Source organism: Squalius cephalus, assembly GCF_949319135.1.
Source record: "Squalius cephalus genome assembly, chromosome: 12".
NCBI classification, from domain to species: domain Eukaryota; kingdom Metazoa; phylum Chordata; class Actinopteri; order Cypriniformes; family Leuciscidae; genus Squalius; species Squalius cephalus.
This window is the reverse complement of record NC_137133.1, coordinates 28,768,409-28,787,593: the sequence shown is the minus strand read 5'-3', so window position 1 is coordinate 28,787,593 and position 19,185 is coordinate 28,768,409. Positions and strand designations below refer to the sequence as shown.

At 36.3% G+C, this 19,185-nt stretch overlaps 2 protein-coding genes across 20 annotated transcripts in view; both read right to left on the bottom strand.

Annotated features, from left to right (window-relative positions):
- adgrg6 (adhesion G protein-coupled receptor G6) overlaps window positions 1–9,436 on the bottom strand; it is a 46,854-nt gene extending 37,418 nt beyond the window's left edge. For 8 of the 17 annotated variants that reach the window (XM_079888170.1, XM_079888179.1, XM_079888180.1 and 5 more), the window contains exons 1-2: window positions 9,147–9,398; window positions 5,649–5,737 (exon numbers count right to left, since the gene is read on the bottom strand). In XM_079888170.1, the coding sequence (XP_079744296.1) occupies window positions 5,649–5,737; window positions 9,147–9,148 (91 nt within the window). In that variant the 5' untranslated portion in view covers window positions 9,149–9,398. Of the gene's footprint in view, window positions 1–5,648; window positions 5,738–9,146 lie in introns of all 17 variants that reach the window. The other 9 variants (XM_079888182.1, XM_079888171.1, XM_079888178.1 and 6 more) reach the window with 5 other exon arrangements.
- Window positions 9,437–11,613: 2,177 nt separating this feature from the next.
- The window catches only part of vta1 (vesicle (multivesicular body) trafficking 1), a 39,317-nt gene continuing 31,745 nt past the window's right edge, over window positions 11,614–19,185 (bottom strand). For all 3 annotated transcript variants that reach the window (XM_079888208.1, XM_079888207.1, XM_079888209.1), the window contains 3 exons: window positions 18,110–18,292; window positions 16,887–16,964; window positions 11,614–12,287 (listed from right to left, as the gene is read on the bottom strand). In XM_079888208.1, the coding sequence (XP_079744334.1) occupies window positions 12,142–12,287; window positions 16,887–16,964; window positions 18,110–18,292 (407 nt within the window). In that variant the 3' untranslated portion in view covers window positions 11,614–12,141. The remainder of the gene's footprint in view (window positions 12,288–16,886; window positions 16,965–18,109; window positions 18,293–19,185) is intronic.

Below are 19,185 nucleotides of genomic sequence, written 5' to 3'. Positions count from 1 at the left end.
TTCGCACGGGACTTACATTATCACAGGACCTGTGTTCAGTGAAATATGGTATGTCATTTGCGGGGGAAATTTTACTTTCCAAATTACAGACATGGCCGATTCCCACGGGATTAAGATCACAGACAACCTCTGCAATTATTACAAATGACTAGAGGTTACCAGGTAATACTAATCCAGTGCGAATAGGGCTATACACAATTCAATTGAACACACAATTCTTGCAAAAGTGTTACAATGTGCCTCAGGTCGAGTTTGCTAATTGAACAGCATTAACGGATAGCTTTTTAATGAACAAAAAAAAAAAAAAAAACCATTAGGAAAGACTAGTGCTCGCTTCCCATAGCCCTGTGCCAGCATTCAAGCCAAATTTAAATGAAACTAAATTAGTCAAAATATGTAATAAAAACAACATTTGAAGAGTTACTCGGAATTTAATAAAGTATAACACATTACGTGTTAGGGCTCCAAGGCAAAATTATCTTTGGCTGTGTCATTGGTAGTTGTAAACCATAAAACAATTAAACTAAATAGATTCTAATACATTTTATAACTGCCTCATTTTTTATTTCATTTCTCGTGAAAAGCCAGCAGACATTGTACATGCAAACAACACTTCGTAAATGTATAGCAGACCCATTTTATTGAAGTGTAAGCTAAGGTTTCTACACATTTGCATTCTTCTGGTCCCTTCTGGGGGATCAAATACACCACACAAATCAGAATGTCAAACCAGTCTGAATTGGGTCACTACAAAACCTGCCACAAACAAGACCCCATCGACACACCTGGGACAGAAAATGGTGGAAAATTTGTAACGGTTGTCCAGCAAAAACAAAGAAAGAGGTGAGGGGAAAAAAGATCATTCTTTCCGCCATCATGCCAGGGGTTTGAACAAGCAAGGAATGGGATCAGCTTTTGACAAGTGGCCTGTGAGTGTTTTGCAGAAAGAGGCTGAAATCACTATTGGACGGAATCACGCTACTGGAATATCCTGCTGTTTTATAGATGTGTGCAAAGCTGTCGGAGTGGGCCACAGTAAAAAGAGGCACGACCAACTGTGCTACAGAAGCCACAGGTCTAACCTGGCAAAGCATCGTGTGCTGCTCAGATCCTGGTTCCCACCCAGGACGGGTTCATCTCAATACTGCGTCAGAGGGACCAAACACGTCACCTGCTATTTTTAATGATCCTATTTGCACAAACTGTACAAAACAAGACATGGATCACTCCACTCAAAGGTCATTTACTTACTAGTGGGGTAATTCTACAAAACGGTTACAATTTGTCTATTTCATATACATAAAAATGTCTTAAACATGTATACCTGATAACTAACAAAAGTTAGATTGTTAGTCTTATCAGTGGTCTAACAGCGCTCATAGAAGTCAAATTGATTGAGATGGCCAATCAAATCAAAGAATGTAGGGTTTACCGTTCACAGAAGCAGAGCATGAATTCCAGCGCGAAGTGTCAGTTTGACGTTGAAAGAGTGAGGTAAGATGTAAATAGCGAAACATTTAATATGCCAACTGTTTTACGATAGAAATGTTAAACGACAGACAGTAACATCCAGTGATGCACACTACTCAACTTTTTAACTCAAATATGGCTGCTTTAAATTGAAAATATGCACTTATGTGATTCAAGTAATTCCTAACTGAGTGTGAATGGATAAAAATGTTTTACGTTTTCAACATATAAGGCATACAAATAAAAGTACTATATTTTAATGCAAATTAATGCAAATATTCTTTGCAAATAGTTCAAAATTATGAGTTCCTTCACTGTTCTATTTATGCTTTATAAAAAATTGGTCCCCCCCAATGTGTTACGGCCTTGTATCACACATATATTCAAATATATTAATTTAACTTGAGATGGCACAATGCAATTTATTAACATTATATTTTATTAAAAAATCTTACTCAATCAAAATTGACACCATTTACTTGGATGAATTGTTCACCACAAGACTAGTAATTTCACTAAGTTGATTCACAAATTATAATTTTTTTGCCTTTGTAATCTTTGTTTGAAATCTTCCCCTCAAGAATGGCCTTCCTTCTCTGATGACGTCAGTTTGAGGGCTTGGGTATAACATCCTCTCCAATTGTCAGTCTGCCGCGAGCTTTGACAGCGATCCAATCAATTCCCAGCGTTAAAAAACAAGCCACGCCCTTTATTTATCTCATTCAATATTCCGTTTCACTCGGAAAGTACGTCACAATACTGAGGTAAAGTCGGTCACAACTTCTGTTTAATGGTGACTTTAAAATTTTATAAAAGTCATGCTTAAAAATCTTTAAAATCACTTTATCAAATTGGAAAATGCACCAGTTTCATTGAATTACTTTCTTGCACTATAGTGATACACAGAAATAAACACTTGCAGAGAAAAATAATAATAACAACACTTAAGGAAAGTAATAATATGTTACAACAGCAAAGTGTAAGCTATTTATGTCCTATTTTTTTGGTATTTTTCATCATCAACACTTTGGAAATACAGTTGTTATCTTATTCATGACAGAACAAAACTAACTAACTAACTAAACAAACAAACAAACAAACAAACAAACAAACAAGCAAGCTGCTGATATGATGTGATTTTAGCAGTGTTGAGAAGTGACTGCTGAAGAAGTGAAGGTCAATGAAAGAATGCCTGATTATACAGGAGAAAAGAAGAGCTTTGATCTCAAAATGTCCTTTTAGAAGAAGGCCGCTTAGTAAAGATGCCAAAAGATGGAATGTCAGATACACGTCACGGATCTCAGGCTAAAAAAGACCCGGGAGATTAAAATAGCCCTTTCAGCAGCGTCACATTTTGTGAAAGCTTTAATCCTGAAGGGTCTCATTTCTCTCACTCTCCTGGCAGTTTACCTGCTGTCTTTGTACCTCAGGTGTGCCGCATTTATCTGCCAAGAGTCAATTAACAGCTCACCCAAAAATGAAAATCCTGTCATCATTTACTCACCTCTCTGTCATGCCAGATGCCTGTATTACACTCAAAAAATAACTCTTTGAATGAACATAAAAAAAATCATGGAAAGGATTTCCACATGATTAACTTGCTTTATTTCAGCATTATGCAATTCTGTTATTCCATTTACGTTGGGTCAACTTAATTTATTAAGGTTGATTCAACTTATTTACTTTGGTTGGGCACAGCTTAATTTAATAGTGTCAGCCCAACTAATTTGCAATGTTTTGGACCAACTAATTTACTTAATTTGCATTCAACTTAATTAAATATAGTTGAATCCAACTTATTTTACAGTAGTACAATTACACTAGTTAATAAAGTTGATCCAATCTATGCAATTTAAGTTAGCCTAACAAAAGTGCTTAATGCTGAAAGAAAGCCATTTAATCACGTGGAAATCCTTTCCATGATTTAATTACATGAATTCAAAGAATAGCTTTTGAGTGTTCAAAATTTATTAATTAATTAATTTTGTTCACTTAAATTAAAACCACTTTGCGAAAGAGGTTTAATGCATGTATAGTGTATACTGAGTGCCCACAGCCCTAAGCTAAACACAGTCGCCACTCTTCTGCATAATGGTAACCACAAAATTCAAAATCATTACAGAAAGTCCTCTATGTTTCTAACATAACTGAATATTAAACACTAACATTAACTAACAACATCTTTCCATTTACAGAAAACACATTAAATAACACTTTAATCCCTAAATTTACCCTCCTAATGCAGTCCCTTGCAAAGCATGCTGGGAACTACAGATCCACTGCCCAGTTAGTTGTCAACAAAAATGATTCATGTAGTTTTCACACAAATTAATTAAGTAAACTTCAGTTTTAAATATATTAGGTTGATTGAACACAATTAAATTAAGTTGTGACAAAATATTAAACAATCATGTACCAGTTGTATTCTTATTCATGACAGGGGAAAAAAAAAGATAAATAAAAGTAAATAAAATAAAATAAAATGCACTGTTGTGAAGTGACTTTGGATGAAAAAAAAAAGCTTGGTCATTCTTCCCAGCATCTCATTTTGTGTTTTATGGAAGGAAGAAAAAAGCAATCAAGGTTTGGAATGAGGTGATGGAATAAATAAGATCATTTTCGTTTTTGGGGGAACTATTCCTTAATTGGGTCCATCACTTAAGCGCACTGCTCTTGATCAACACGGAGCGGCTGTTCTACAAAGATCCAGAGAGAATAAATTCTATAAACACACCCATGGCTCCTTGGCTTATGAAGCATGGCAGAAAAATAAGGGTTTCGTAGAACAAACATGTGACATGTTGAGTGTACATTTGCGGTTGAAAAACAACAACAGCATATTGTAAACTTATGCACAAAGGGGTTGTTCCCTCCACAGCCCATAATCACATCTGGTTTTAATAACAAGCTCTTGCACTAGGACAGTAAAGATTCCCTGTCTGGAATCTAGAGTCTGTGCGCGTTGTTTACAGAATGTGACAAATCAGATCTACAGTAATCAACAAATTATTCCATCGAGAATTTTCCAAGTTTGAGCAACATTTGATGTAGGCGTGATTTAAATGAGGTCTAGAATGCCTATGAGAGGCGTACCATCCTAATATGGTGCTAAAAATTGCTATTGGCCTTCTACGCGTAACATTATTCTGTTATGCCGTGGCTTAAATAAACTGAATTTCATTGTTTAGAAAGAGCATTAGCTCTCGGTTGTCCGTTTTTTAAACTATTAAAGCACTTTAGAAATTTCCCTGATGCTGATTCCCAGCATTAAATCTGATCTTTGCTCTAAACCATTTCTGACAGGCATCCAACGACCATAAATGTTCCTACTTGGACCAATATAACAGTACGAACAAATCAGGCGAGCTGCGGTATGCGACTAATATTAAAAAGACACATGCTTTTCATATGCAGCTCACAAGGAACTTAAATTCAGCAACAACAGACCGATTAAGGATTTGAGCCGCCAGTTAAGAGCAAATCCATGTTGGTGCTGAAATCATTAATAACATGTCTGAATAATAATAATAACTCCATCTCAGTAACAGTATCTGTCGTAACAGAAATTATGTCAGCTTTACAAAAACAACTACAAATGTTGCGCGTAATGGCTTGCCAACAAACAGAAGCAGGCACGGTACACAGTTTACCATCCAATGCACACTGACAGAGCTTTTATTGATACATTTAGGATTATATGTAGGATCATTATTCAACTATAAACCGATTATGGCTTTTTCTTTCTTTAAAAAAAATAAAAAAATTGATGTTTCTTTTTATGACTAAGATATTTTCACGTATAACAGTTGTGATTTCTAAGCCTACAAAAATGCAAGGAAAAGGACAATAAAAGCATGTTAAAGGTGATTTTCAAAAGCATGATAAAGGCAAAGAGCAAGAAATGTGACAAAGTCCAAATGTAAGGAAGCTAAGAGAACATTTAAAAAATGTACATATAGAAAATGAAAAGAGAATCACTGAAATGAGCCACTGAAAATATGAAATAAAGCATTAAAGAGAGAGAAAAAGGTGAATTAATGAGATGGAAGCAATGTTGATTAGCATGATGAGCAATATACATATCAAATCAGTTCAGAATAAAACTACGGCTTACATTTCCAGATAACACACCATTTGCATTTGAACATTTTACATTTATATCTGCAGAGCTCCTTTACCTGTAGTCAAAAAGCAGTTCAACAGCAGGAAAACTGCGAGAGCATTCTGGAACTTCCATCTCCACCACCGACCGCTGATGAACGAAATCCTGCCAATCAGATTAAGCAAAATAAATTTTGAAACAAAACCACAATTTCATTTATTACTTATATGTAATTTTAGTATAGTGTAAATACACGAAAACCACAATTGCATTAGAGGTTTCATTAAATGGACTGCAGTTAAGGCCGGGATAAACTTTTGACGCAATGGATGTTTAAAAAAACACGTTCGAATTTACTTGTACAAAATGCAAATAGCACCATGAACTGTTATTCCTTTCTGGTTTTCTTAGTCACTGACTCAAAACACGTCGTCATACACGGCAACTAGCATAAACTTCACGCATAAACTTTTCTCACTTTCTCTCACACACAGGAGTACAATATCTTTATTCATGCGTCTATAATTTGGGAGAACTTTGAAGGTTTAAATTATGTATTTGTGGCATGGAAATATTTTTTTTCTTGTCAGAACAGTGACCGCAGCCATCCAAAAGCTGCCCCATTACATAATGACTAATCACTCTCCCACGTCAGCCATAAGAAGTTTGCTGAAAAAGATCACGGACGGTGAGGTTTACAAAAGAGGTACACCACTATTTACAAAGCATAACTTGGATCGACGGGAAACTAGAAAAACACAAGAGAGCCATTTATATTCAGTGTGTTATCTATTAAAAAGGAGTGTTGCTCTTGCATGTAAAATGTGTTAACATATTAATATGTTAATGCTTAAAACTACTCTCTCGTTTTAAGGACTTCACCCAAAAATGTCAATTCTGTCATCATTTACTCACAACTGTGTGGAACACAAAAGTCAATGGGGTCCAAAAAAACTTTCATTGACATTTTTCAAAATATTTTCTTTGGTGTTCTACAAAGTGATAAAGTCAAGAAGATATAAAGTAATACCGGTTTGGAACAACATGAGGGTGACTGAATTATCAAACGATGTTTAACCCTAAAATACACAAACTCCAATGTCCTTGCGGATACTGACATATACGATAGAGCCTACTACACATTAAAAGCAATGACTGCTGTTCAGAATGGATCACTATTGGTGCTTCAGATCCACAATAATGGACTGTACTGAGCACTGCCCAGGTGTCCCTGCTCTCTTTAAAGCTTTAATAGTGCTTCTGAGAAATTTTGATCACAGTTGGCTAGCTGCAAAAACAGCAATCCAAGGCTTTACTGGAAAGAAAAGCAGATAAACAACATACTTAAAGGTTCTTCAATGGTTATTTGTAATATAGATCAAGAACATTTTTTGCTTTATAGGGTTCTTGAGTTGGCTGTGGTTAAAAAAACATTCTTGATGTTACATCTATGAAAAATATCTCAGAATATCGGTTTCAGAGTTCTTTGAAGCATCAGAAAATGTATGGTTTTCTATAGAACTAAAGAATAAAAAGTACTTAAAACGGTTCTCCTTCTGCATCAAGCTGTAAAACCTTAGTTAGAAAATCTACAAAGCATGCAACACTAATCCATAAAATCAATCTCAGACGAATCAACTGCACATATCTGTGATTTCACTACAAAACACATTCAAAATTTGAAATTGGGGACATTAATAAACAACCCCTGGTCTGAAATCTGCTTCCAAGAAGACAAGTTCTGTTGAGGCATTATCAGAAGTTCATGGAAAATGAAGATTCCAGTGGGAGATGATAACCACTAGAGACCTCATCTGATGAAGACATTATATGTTTGATTGGGCATTGTTCATCTACATTAGGATTACAGTGATAAATGTCTTCATTATATCAAATGGATGGAAAATTCCCTCCATCTGGGACAGAGTATGTTATAATGAGATTATCGCAATGCTTCATTTGATACTATGGTTAATAACACCTCAGTTTGAAAGCTTTTGTTGCCAAGACTAGAAGTGTGTGAAGTTACAAGATCCTGTGTGAGGTCCCGAGATCTTGTTTCATTTCAACAACCATTGTCGAAAGATAATGGAGATCTCTATTTCCAGCCCACAGTGCAGTTTAGCAAAGGCAGAATCAGCCAGCAGAACAATAGATAGGGCCCTGAATTCATATTTTATTAAACAACCACAACATGCCATCAATTGCATTCATTAGCAGGCCACAATGGTGGAATAATATAATTTAAAGGGACACGATCCCTTTAAATGAGAAGATAATCTTATGTAAGAGGAATGTAAGTCAACACCCTGAAATAAATCATTGTTACAAATCAGAATGTTACTACATATTTTTCAGCCTTAAATAAACAGCCTCACAGCAACTCTGTAAAAGTTGGAGCATTTGTCGCCACAGTGATCAGAATGAGGCCATTTATTTAGACCATTATATAAAATTCATGTAATACATGACATTATAGAACATATGAATAATGTTCAGAACGCTCCTCTAAGCGTATGTAAATACACATGAATGGGGTCAGCGACTCAGGGGACCCTGCAAACAGCATAAAGAACTTGATTCATCATGGCAAAAAATGAGTTGGAAAAGCAGAAACAGTGCCTTCTGGTATTCATTTTGGTATTAAGCCTAAGACTTCACAAAAATCATAATGCTAATATTAATATAGACTTTAAAGCTTTGGGAATTCCGAAATATAAAACTGTACAAAAGAAATGCATTGATAACAACCCCTAATGAATTACAAAGTGAAACCTTTAGAAGTAACTGAAAATACAGCAAGACTATAAGAGATTATTAACTTCAGAAACACCACAGCTTGTCAACACTACAGGTGAATTGAATATTTATCATCCTCCCATTTTTTTTCTGACATGAGCTCATCTCATCTAATGACATAAGAAATTCCACATTATATACTTCATGGTTGTGACTAAAAATCAAGTTAACAGTCGGGCATCAAATGTCTAATCGCCCAAAAACGCTGTAGCCTATACGTGTAGGCAGGCACCTAGAAAGACAGACTATGAGTGGAAGCTATAATTTAGACGTAGACATTTTAAATACTATTTAGTTGTTTACAGTTTTATTTGCGGCCATCTAAAAGTCCAATAAGCAATTCATCTGCCCACCAACATTGTAATGCGACACCCATTCTTTTGGGGCATGGATATTTCACTTCACTGGTCAAAACAGTAAGTAAAGTGCAACAAAAATATGCACAATTACACCAACAAACAAACAATGTGCGCTTTCCATTTATGAGTTGACAATCAAAATAAAGATATAGGTAAAACACGCAGCTGTCCCAAGGATCACTGTTTCTAATTGTATTATTATTACGATTAATTTTAGACGATATTTTGAACTTTTCAAAGGATGCCAATCTCCTTTTGGTCAAATTCTATTATCACAAAAGCTACCTAATCAGAGACCTTATTGCCAGCGAACGTTAAACAGTGAAAACCAAAATATATTTTTTTATATATTAGATATAGTCCGAATTTCCCATTTCACAAAGAAACAAACAGGAAGTTAAAGAAAAGTTACTTACATTATTTCATTGAAGCTCGTCTCGTTGAAGAACCATTATAGCCTATCTCTTCTCCTGTTTGAACAACTCTAGAGAACTTTGAGAGGCAGCCCACCATCAACTTTCACGCGCCACGCCAATGCTTAGCAAAAACATTTCATAATCGGAGATATTCTTAAACCAAGTGCAATATCTATTTTGGATGGATGAACCTGTTCTCCGAGCAGACAGATGCTGGTTAAAGCGTTAACAAGAGTTTACTAGACAAAACTGTTCTTGTCCAACCGCTGGAGGCAGTTCTCAACAGAGCCCCACCCTACAGTAAGAGAAATCCCGAGGAGACCCCGCAAAATAATAAATAAATAAAATATGAATACGTTGTATTAGTTCGTGGTACTCATTGGGATTATATATGAAATTAGCAGCAAATAACAATGTCTAATTAAAAGTAACACATTATTATGTTTATTTATACATCTTTGTATACATTTGGATATAAAAAAAACGCGCACAATTATTTATATGTCGATAGAGTTGGCTAAACACACACACACACACTCATATGCTATATAATATAGGCTATATACACATGCACACATTCATATTTGTATGTTATTTTGCATAATTTTAAACTCAACCAAACAAAAATTATGTGAGATATTTTACATGATATACAATTAGTACATCATTATATCCAACACTTGTAAGATATAGGCACATTTACATCTGCAAATAAATACAGTAATAAACACATTAAAACAATTTGCTTGTGCTTAAAAGTCTATTACTAATTTCATACTTATATTTTCATTAACAAATTATTACTTCTTATTAATTTGTTGAAGACCTTATAAAACAACTGTAAAAATGATTTTGTCCTCAGTAACCCATGCTATCTACTTTGTTTTCAACGTCAGAGAAGATCTTCCAGTTAGATAGTTCCTACAAGTCGGATAACTGTATTTGCATGTACCTCAGATACTTACATTTTAGCGCTCAGGTCAAATTTCATGCTCTACAGAAATTTCAGGTTATGTAGTTGTAACCAATTCCTGTTTACTACAAGCCTGTGAGCTGATGTATGAATGATAACGCTACAAATATTGTCATAGTTTATTTGGATGAAGAGCCTGCCTCTTTCTTTGAATCAGATAGTGTCTCTCTGTTGGGACTGTTATGTTTTGATCTATTGTGGGTGTGAGAACCCATAGACAATAACATGGACATTTATTATAGGCTAGCTACATTTATGTTTTGTTTAGTGAGATTTACAGCCACAATGATGTTTTATCACCATAGCACAGGACATTGCCTGAAGATTTTGAACTTAAAACAACTAAAGAGCTAGAAATTAGGATTTGTATAATCCTTCCAAATGCTTTGCTGTTCAAAAATGACTTATTTTGCTCAATAGTCAATGCAAAACTTGAATGATAACGCTTTAAGGAGAAAAAAGATGAACCGGGTTCTCGATTCCCACAGCACTGATAGTGATCAAGTAATAAACTTTATCTGTGCGCGTCAATGTCAATACCCTTAAACACACTTTAAAACACTAAAGAGAGATTACAAAGTCACAGAATCTGAAGAATGTCGTCACTCAGAATTTAAGGTTAATTTTAAAAGGTTAAAAGACAAAGCCATTATGGTTTAACCGTCCTCATATGTCAATGGATATGCACTCCTAGATGGATTTTATCAGAGGCAGTATATTACTTTGTAAATTCACTTGAGCCAATTAAACCTGAGTACAAAGGAGTAAGACAGGTAAGGATGGAAAATCCCAGGTGATGTTCATTTGCATCCGCAATGAGGCAGGAAAGGATTCAGGCAAATGCAGATGCATGCAGTGATAGCTCAGTCAATGCCCTTTCTATTACACTTCAGGCTAAACAGTGGAGAGAGAGGAAAACAGTGGCACCGCTAATTCAACCGCAAGAATCACAAATTGAGCAGAAAACAACAGGAACTATCTATTGTAATTAATTGCTTCCGGCATATGCACACCGAACTGACCAAGTTCATTCATGCATATGGCTAAATGGGTTGTGCCTAATAATTATTATTATTTTTTTATTACCCATCATAATGGAACTAAACTCAGTGCCTTTGAAATGCAATATCACACTCATATTTTAATCTGCAGGAATACTTACTGTTACTGGCATCTGGAATAATTCAAATATGAACAAAGTGCCAAGCATTAATGACAGTGAAGGAGAAAATACCAGTCTTTCTAATTTAACCTAATCAAATAAACTGCACAAATGGGTCCAACTGATTTGGCCTTTTAATTGACTGTCTTATAATCCTCATTCATTTTCTGACTGCATGTGCGTAATGCTTATTGTTTACATAATGTAATGCATACACCTTATTAAGCAGCATATAATGACTACATTTAATACTCAAGCACCAAAAAGCAAAATAAAGAATACATTTTTCATTAAGGATTATAATACACTGCAAATGACCAAAAAAAGTCAAATAAGAGTCAAAAAAAAAGATTTATTGTTGATCATAACACAGAAAACTTAAGTAAATGACTGCAGAATCCTCCCACCTTAAGCATATACAAAGGAGTAAACAGAATGTAGTAAAAATTAGTTAAGGGCAAAGTCACTCTAATGCTCATGTTTCAGAGAGCCTGAGGTAAAGATGAGAGTTCTTGTTTAATAGATATCTTGAGACATGCTGTCATGTCCATGCATATCTAACTAAATAGTTGCGAAGCCAGAAAACTTCAAACCATGAATATGTATTAACTCCTCAGAATTTGAAAGGGTCTTTTCACATGCACCTGATTTTTTTAGTGTTGCATCTTTGTCTCATTGGTCTAGTAATGAAAAGCTATTGACATCCAATATGACTGAAACAGATGTTGTATTGAGTGATGTGGGGGTGTCCTGTGGAGCGTCTCTTTTTGATACAGATGGGGCTGGGGAAATGGCCCTTTTTCAGTTCATCTGGGCCAGATCTCTGATAAAGTGGTTTTAAGGGGGACAGCACAATGGTTTCATTCTTTGCCAGTGGTTAGAAGCTTCAGGGCCTTCTGCAGATTCTGGACGGCAGTGCCCACATCCTCATATTGCAGTGCACTGCCTGCATATTTACAGTATTTCTGAGCCCGAGTAAAGTCTTCTGGTGTGAGCCGCAAGTCTCCTGTAAAGAGCAAAAGAAATTATGAGTTGTATTCTCTAAGGGTGAATTAAATGCATCAAGTGACAGAGTTGCAGCACAAATGTTCTTGAGCATCAAATCAGGATATTAGAATGATTTCTGAAGAATCTTGTAACACTGAAGACTGGAGTAATCACAGGAATAAATTATATCTTAAATTGTAATAATATTTCTCAATATTACCGTTTTTACTGTATTTATGATCAAATAAATGCATCCTTGTTGAGCATAAGAAAATTATTTATGACCCCAAACGTTTTAATGGTTGTGTACATTAGCTATAAAATAATAGTGAATATATAAATGATATAAATAATGAGACACTATTACCAGAGTTTTTAAATGATTCCCAGGGGAAAATTCTGGAAAAGCAAAGCACCCATTTCACACATGCATGTCTCTCCAGTGGCCAACAGCACATTAAATTATAGGGTGAGTTGAGGTTGGGCTAGTTTATGAATACTTAACTTCAGGCATTTGAAATATTATAGTCATGGTGCACAAATGCCTTTACCACAATGTAAACTATGCTGGCTCTCACAATGACACTCTGAGTGACAGTTTGAGCTGAATCCATAATGTGGGAACAAAATAATGAACTGGACAGAGACGACCACCAAAACACATGAGAGCTTTCAAAACAGTTTAAGGTACAGCAGTTCTGGGAACCTAAAAAAGATCTCTAGATCCTGTCTCCTCTCCAGTATTAATATTTAACCACAATACATTTTCTGTCTCATTCAAAAGCATTGCTTACACCTCGATTACTAAAGTATACACAGACTGGGAAGACTATAACCACAGGGCTGTCTCAACTGAGATGCTCGACTTCAAGAACATTTCAACAAGTTAAAATACTGGTAATGTTATGACCTTGGTCGACTTTGGCTGTAGAGGGGGTGAAATGTGGAACAGAAGTTTAATTGTGACACACACTGGTTCATTCTTATGTGATATATTTACAAATATGAATCTACTTATATGCTGACGAAAAGAATGCAGAAAGCATAACCAAAGATTGTATTAGAATGACTTTAACATTTGAGGACTTGCTTAGAAAGTTACTCTTTGGTTGGTGAAGCAGGTTTGAAGACTAACTTGATTAGGACTTTAGACATGGCTTGTAAGTACAGGTCCAGTGACGAAAGGATTAGCTTGTTAACTAAGATGGATTTCCCAGTGACATGATCCATCTTGGGATTTGTTGTAATTAGGGGCCAAGCACAGAAGGTGCGGAGGCACCTATTGAAATTGTTGGCGTTCTTCTTATTAGGGGCCAAGCACCGAAGGTCCAAAGTTTCACTCATGTTTATGCCAATAACGTTTGAATCATAAGGGCTAGAAACAAAATATTTTTTCCTCTGATTCCCTAGCTCAAGACGATTGCACCCTATGACGTCATTTTCCATTATGAAAATTTGTCCGCCATTTTGAATTCTCCAAAAAAACCTACTTTTTCGAACTCCTCCTAGGCCGTTGCTCCGATTTTTATGAAAATCAAATCAGATCATCTTCAGACTATGCTGGCAAAAAGTTATCAAAAGCTTTTTGATAAATCCAACGGTTATCGAATAACACGCAAATGAAATTGACGTAGAGCACAAGGCTGTCTCTCCGCAATGCTTTATCGTGTTCAGACAAAACTTGGTACATGTCATCACAAGCGTGACCTGAGGCTACATGCTGCGTTTCGGCACAGCGCCACCTACTGGTCCGGAGATACGAAAATAGGCTATATTTGCTTATAACTTCTGAACGGTTTGTCCAAAAAGCATAAAAGTGGTCTCATTAGATTCAGGGCGTCATGCCGAGTCCATAGCGACCATTTTGAATTTGGTACCAAAATGCTGTATTTGTGAACGCATGAACGTATAGTTTTGGGGCAGCGCCACCTTGTGGTAAAGAAGTGATAATGAAATTTCCAAAAATTCTAATAGCTTTTGAATAAATTTGCCTATTGTAAAGACACTGGTCTTAATAGATTCCCTGGGTTATGCCCATAGACTGTAAAAAATTATGGACGTAGTGTCTGTGACGTCACCCGTAGGTTTCTGAAGAGCATTTTTGAAGCCTAAAGTGGGCGGAGCCGGCCGTCGCCATCTTGGCCTTGCGTCACTCCCCGATAACAGAAAATGGGCAAAGAGGCTGAGGAGCCTCGCTATCTGAAATCACGCCCAACTAGCTCGACGTGATCGAGTTAGCTCAGGCTGCGGAGGTAATGCTATAACCGGCTATAACGTTATGCTACTGACAGTACAAAGTCTGCGACTGCACAGGGCCTCGCGCTAAAGTGACAGTTGATGATGTAAAGCCAATTAAAAGTTCCTGTTTTTGCCCTTCGAAATATTATAATAGTTAAAAGACATGGCTACAAGTGAGACTGTGTATCGTGATTCTGTACATCGTGATTCTGTACTATTCTGCTAGTTGAAAATGTATTATGCAGTAACTTAATATTACTCTGAGAGAGTGTGTGTGAGAGTGATTTATGTGCATAACGTTACATGTCAGTCACTCTTTTTTTATAGTCTATGGTCCGTAAGCGCGGCATCGCTCGTCAAATTCGTAGAGAGCTTATTCAGTCCATTTTAAATTCTGATTTTGGCCGCCTCTCAAATGGGTTAAACCATAGATATAACGTTATTGCCTATGAAGTTCAAGTAAATGCGCTAGAAAATCCACGAAAATCATTCAAGGATGTGCATTTATTGCATGGACGGAGAAAGCTCCGACACCTGCAGGATTTCATCTGACGGTACATAAGCATATTATAATCTATCTGTTCCATGAGAGCAGAACGAACGAGCCTTTGACGCTTTTAAATCTGAAAACTCCAAAAAGCAACGAAATTGTCAGACATCCATTAGTGCATGTTCACAGAGGAAACCAACTGAAATACAGCACTGGTTGTTCTCTCGAACGATACTCGACGACAACGACGCAATCCTAAGCCGTGGGCGAAGTAATGGGTGTATTAAATTGTATGAAATAATCCTGAAAAAAAAAAGTACAAAAGACTGCAGAGGTGGCAAGTTCAGCAGCTAACATTTGCTGAGGTGAAGTGAAGGCCAGTAACAGCAGACAAACGGCTAGCATTGACATCAGCGGCAATCCACCTGTCACTCAAGTGGCCACACCCTTAGAACTTTAAATATTAATCAACTAAACGGATGAGTTATAAAAAAAATTCACCCACCTCACAGTTGTTATGAAGGGCAAAATTAGCTGTATAGACCAAAGCCACATAGAGAACCAGGCTGTAAACATGTTTTTTTTTCTGCTGTAAAGTTGGTAATTTTAAGGTTTTATCGTAGTTTTTGTCAAACACACACACACAAAAAAACTTGGACAAAAACTACGATAAAACCTGTTGGAAAGCATCTTTTGCACGGATTTTTGTGTGAGCATATAAGTGAACACCCCTGACCACTCGATCAGTTTCACGTCTTTGTAAACGAAAGTTTAATGCGTTTTTTGGAAGGATTGTTCCAGTGCCCATAGGCTGCCATTCTGTAGGTGGGGGGGGGAAAGCGAAAGAAACCTAAAATTCTCGGGACAGCAGCATGTGTCCAAATTTTAATCTTAACCGTTCTATTTCATCAGAAACGATCTGTAAACAGGGCTTTAAGTGTAAAATACCGAACTTGTCCTTTTAATATTCAGTCATTGAAATAAAAATGAAAAAAAAAACATTTGCCTTGGCAACTAACTGAATTAAATAAGTTTAAAGGGGACATGATAGACTGTCAGTGAAACTGGATTGAAGTAATAATCCACTTTTCCAGAGAGTTCGCTTTGGCAAGCTGTTTCAAACTCCCAAAACGAACATAGTTTCGGCCTGATTTTGTTCGAAATGAAAATCACATCAGTTCATTCTTCGATTTCGCTTGAAGTATATCGGTGCCTTAATCCCTGGTTTCAAGGACGACCCCTAAATCAACACCTCACATTCAGAGCCATGTTTCACATGCCCAATTAGTGTCTTATGAGGCACAGACTTTCCCTTCAAACCAATTAGACAATGTCATGGCCAATCTGTTATCCCGGAAAGACCCTGACGGTTAAGAGAGGATGAGAAAAGCAATTTGCAGTATGACATTGCAAACTTTTCATATTGAGGTTGTAGATGTTTTTTATTTTTTTGCCACGTGGTTCTATGCAATATTAATGATGGCCAATATTTATGTATTGTCTGGGCACCTGTTATGATAGCAGACAGACTTCAATTAGCCAAAACAATATCAAATGATACTCTGTTGTCAATGTATACATGACTGGTTTGGGCAAGAAAAGTAACTTTTGTCATCTCAAATTTGTAACTGGACAAATTGCATCTTGCACTGCAAATCGTTCAATCTGCTCTATTTCCGACAATTGCAACAATATAGGGCAGTCAGAAATGACCTCATTAATTTATTTAGAAAAGCCAGTGCAATGTGTGCTTTTTCCTCTGCCCATTTGAGCAGAAAATGAGATCAATCATGTTGGTGAAATGAGGTCCTATTCTTTCTGTCACGATTATTTGCCAGGTTCGGTGAGATTGGATTTCAGTACAGAGTTGTCTTCACACAAAAAGCTTACCTTCCTGGGTATTGTTTAGAAGCGAAGGATCGACCACTGGCATGGCTCGTGGAACAGGCACTGGTTTGATGGGCTGTGCTGCTCCAAAAGAAGGGAAAAAGTCAATTTAATCATAAACATAAATGCATTTTTGCATTTGTAATCATGGCTGATAGGATGTTGAAAAACTGTAATGGACGAATTAACTAGTCCACCACCGTAATTGATTCAGAGTTAGATAGGCTTAGCTATTAGCTATGGCTGAGCATAAAGAGTCCGAGAGCTGACATGAATCAAACACACAAGCAAGGAAGTGAGTACATGCAATGCATGATCAAATTAAGTGGCTGCATGTGGGGTGCCATGTTGCAGATTAGTCATTTCCATGTCTGGAAGCTGAGGTACTAATCACATAAGACAGCAGTTACCAAGGGAAACATGCCCCTCATGGGGACCCTCAGCCTACCTTTTTGCTCTTTAAAAGGAAAACAGAATGGGAAATATAAATGCAACCACACTACAGCTCTGTGCCAGCACTCTGAGAAATACTAATTAACCTGTATGTTTGAGTCAAGGGATTAGAGTTATTGAATGACAATCAGTGTTAGAGTGATTCATTCTGACATCTTCTGCTGCTTTGCTCACACAAATAGAGCAAATATTCAAATACTTTAAAGTTAGTTATCAAATGCATGGCTATCCATAAACAAGTAACAGCCCTTGAAATAGTTTAAAAGTTTGGGGTTGATAAGCTTTCATTTTTTTTTGTGAAGAATTCTCTTGCACTTACCAAGGCTGCATTTATTGAATCAAAAATACAGTAAAAACAGTCATTGTGAAATATAATTACAATTTAAAAACTATGTTCTATTTTAATATATTTTTTAAATGTAATTTATTCCTGTGATAACTTTAAGCATCATTACTCTTGTCTTAAGTGTCAAATGATCTTTCAGAAATAATTCTGATATGTTAACTCAAACACTTATTATTAATCAATGTTGAAAACCGTTTTTGTGGCAACCAGTTTTTTTTTTTTTTTCAGAATTTTTGAATGAATAGAAAGTTTAATTCATTTGAAAGAAAAAATGTTTTTACTGTCACTTTTGATCAATTTAATGCATCCATTCTGAATATAAATATATATTTTTTAAGGCTACCCCAAACTTTTGAACAGTAGTGTATATTGGAAACTTGGCAGATGGTTGTAAAGTAATAATTCCACTAATGCTCTGCTAGCTTACCTTCTGGATGGGGAATATCTGCAGGTGTATTGGCTGGGGCGTGAGACCCAGGAGGTATCTGAATATTACTGAAATTGGATGCTGGGGGTTGGTTTGACGGATGTCCGTGGAAAGAAGGCTGGGATTGGGGTGGATCGTAAGGGGCTTGTGAAGGACCACCACCCTCGGCGCCAAACTCATCATCTAAAGTAAGGAGAAAAAACAAGCGAATATGTTCATGCATTGCACTGTCAAAATTAAGCTTTTGTGAAGTGCCCAAAAAGTTTGACTTTTTTTAAAAAGCCATTGTTCTGGGAGTACTGATAAAACTAATGCGATCCAGAAAGAAGTTTTCCTTCCTAGAGTCATTTTTCCAGAACTAACGGAGCTCTGAACAGTCTGCTGCCAGTACTAATCAGGCTTTTCTGTTTTCTCACATTATCCCATTCAGTGCTGAAAAGATGCCTGTGTTCACAGCATTTTCTTGCATAATTTTATCATGAATACAAATCATGGAACAAATGACTCTCATTGCCAGTCAAGCCTTTGATGAAGTGGCTTCAATCTGAAAGTACCAACACAATTTCCTGTAACTAAGGAGATGCTTGGCAGCACAGTGAAACAAACACTACATACAAATGTGAAATTTGGACCTGTGGAATTTTATCAGCCTAATCTATTATACAAGTGACCCGTTAATGTGATTGGATTTGAGTTACACACTTTTCCCCCAACAAAACCCTGGAATAAGTTGATGAGAGCAGTCATGACACGGAACCAATTTCAATCAACTGCGAGCTGAACCCTAAGACACCCCAAAATGAGTGATGAATATAAATAAATAAAACAAGAAAAAAAGCATGACATTTCAATAAACTGTGGCAGCGTTCTTCCATTTGAAATTTAACATCAATCCCAGATTCATAATGTTTCTAAAAGCCCCTGGGCAGATTGAATTTTGCAAAAATATAATATTACAGTAAAACACAGTTTAGAGGTTAGCGCCATATACATTTGCCTGCATCAGCAACATTTAATAACAAGGTAAAACTTCAATTTAACATTTCATCACTAGGAACAAGTAAATAAAGGATATG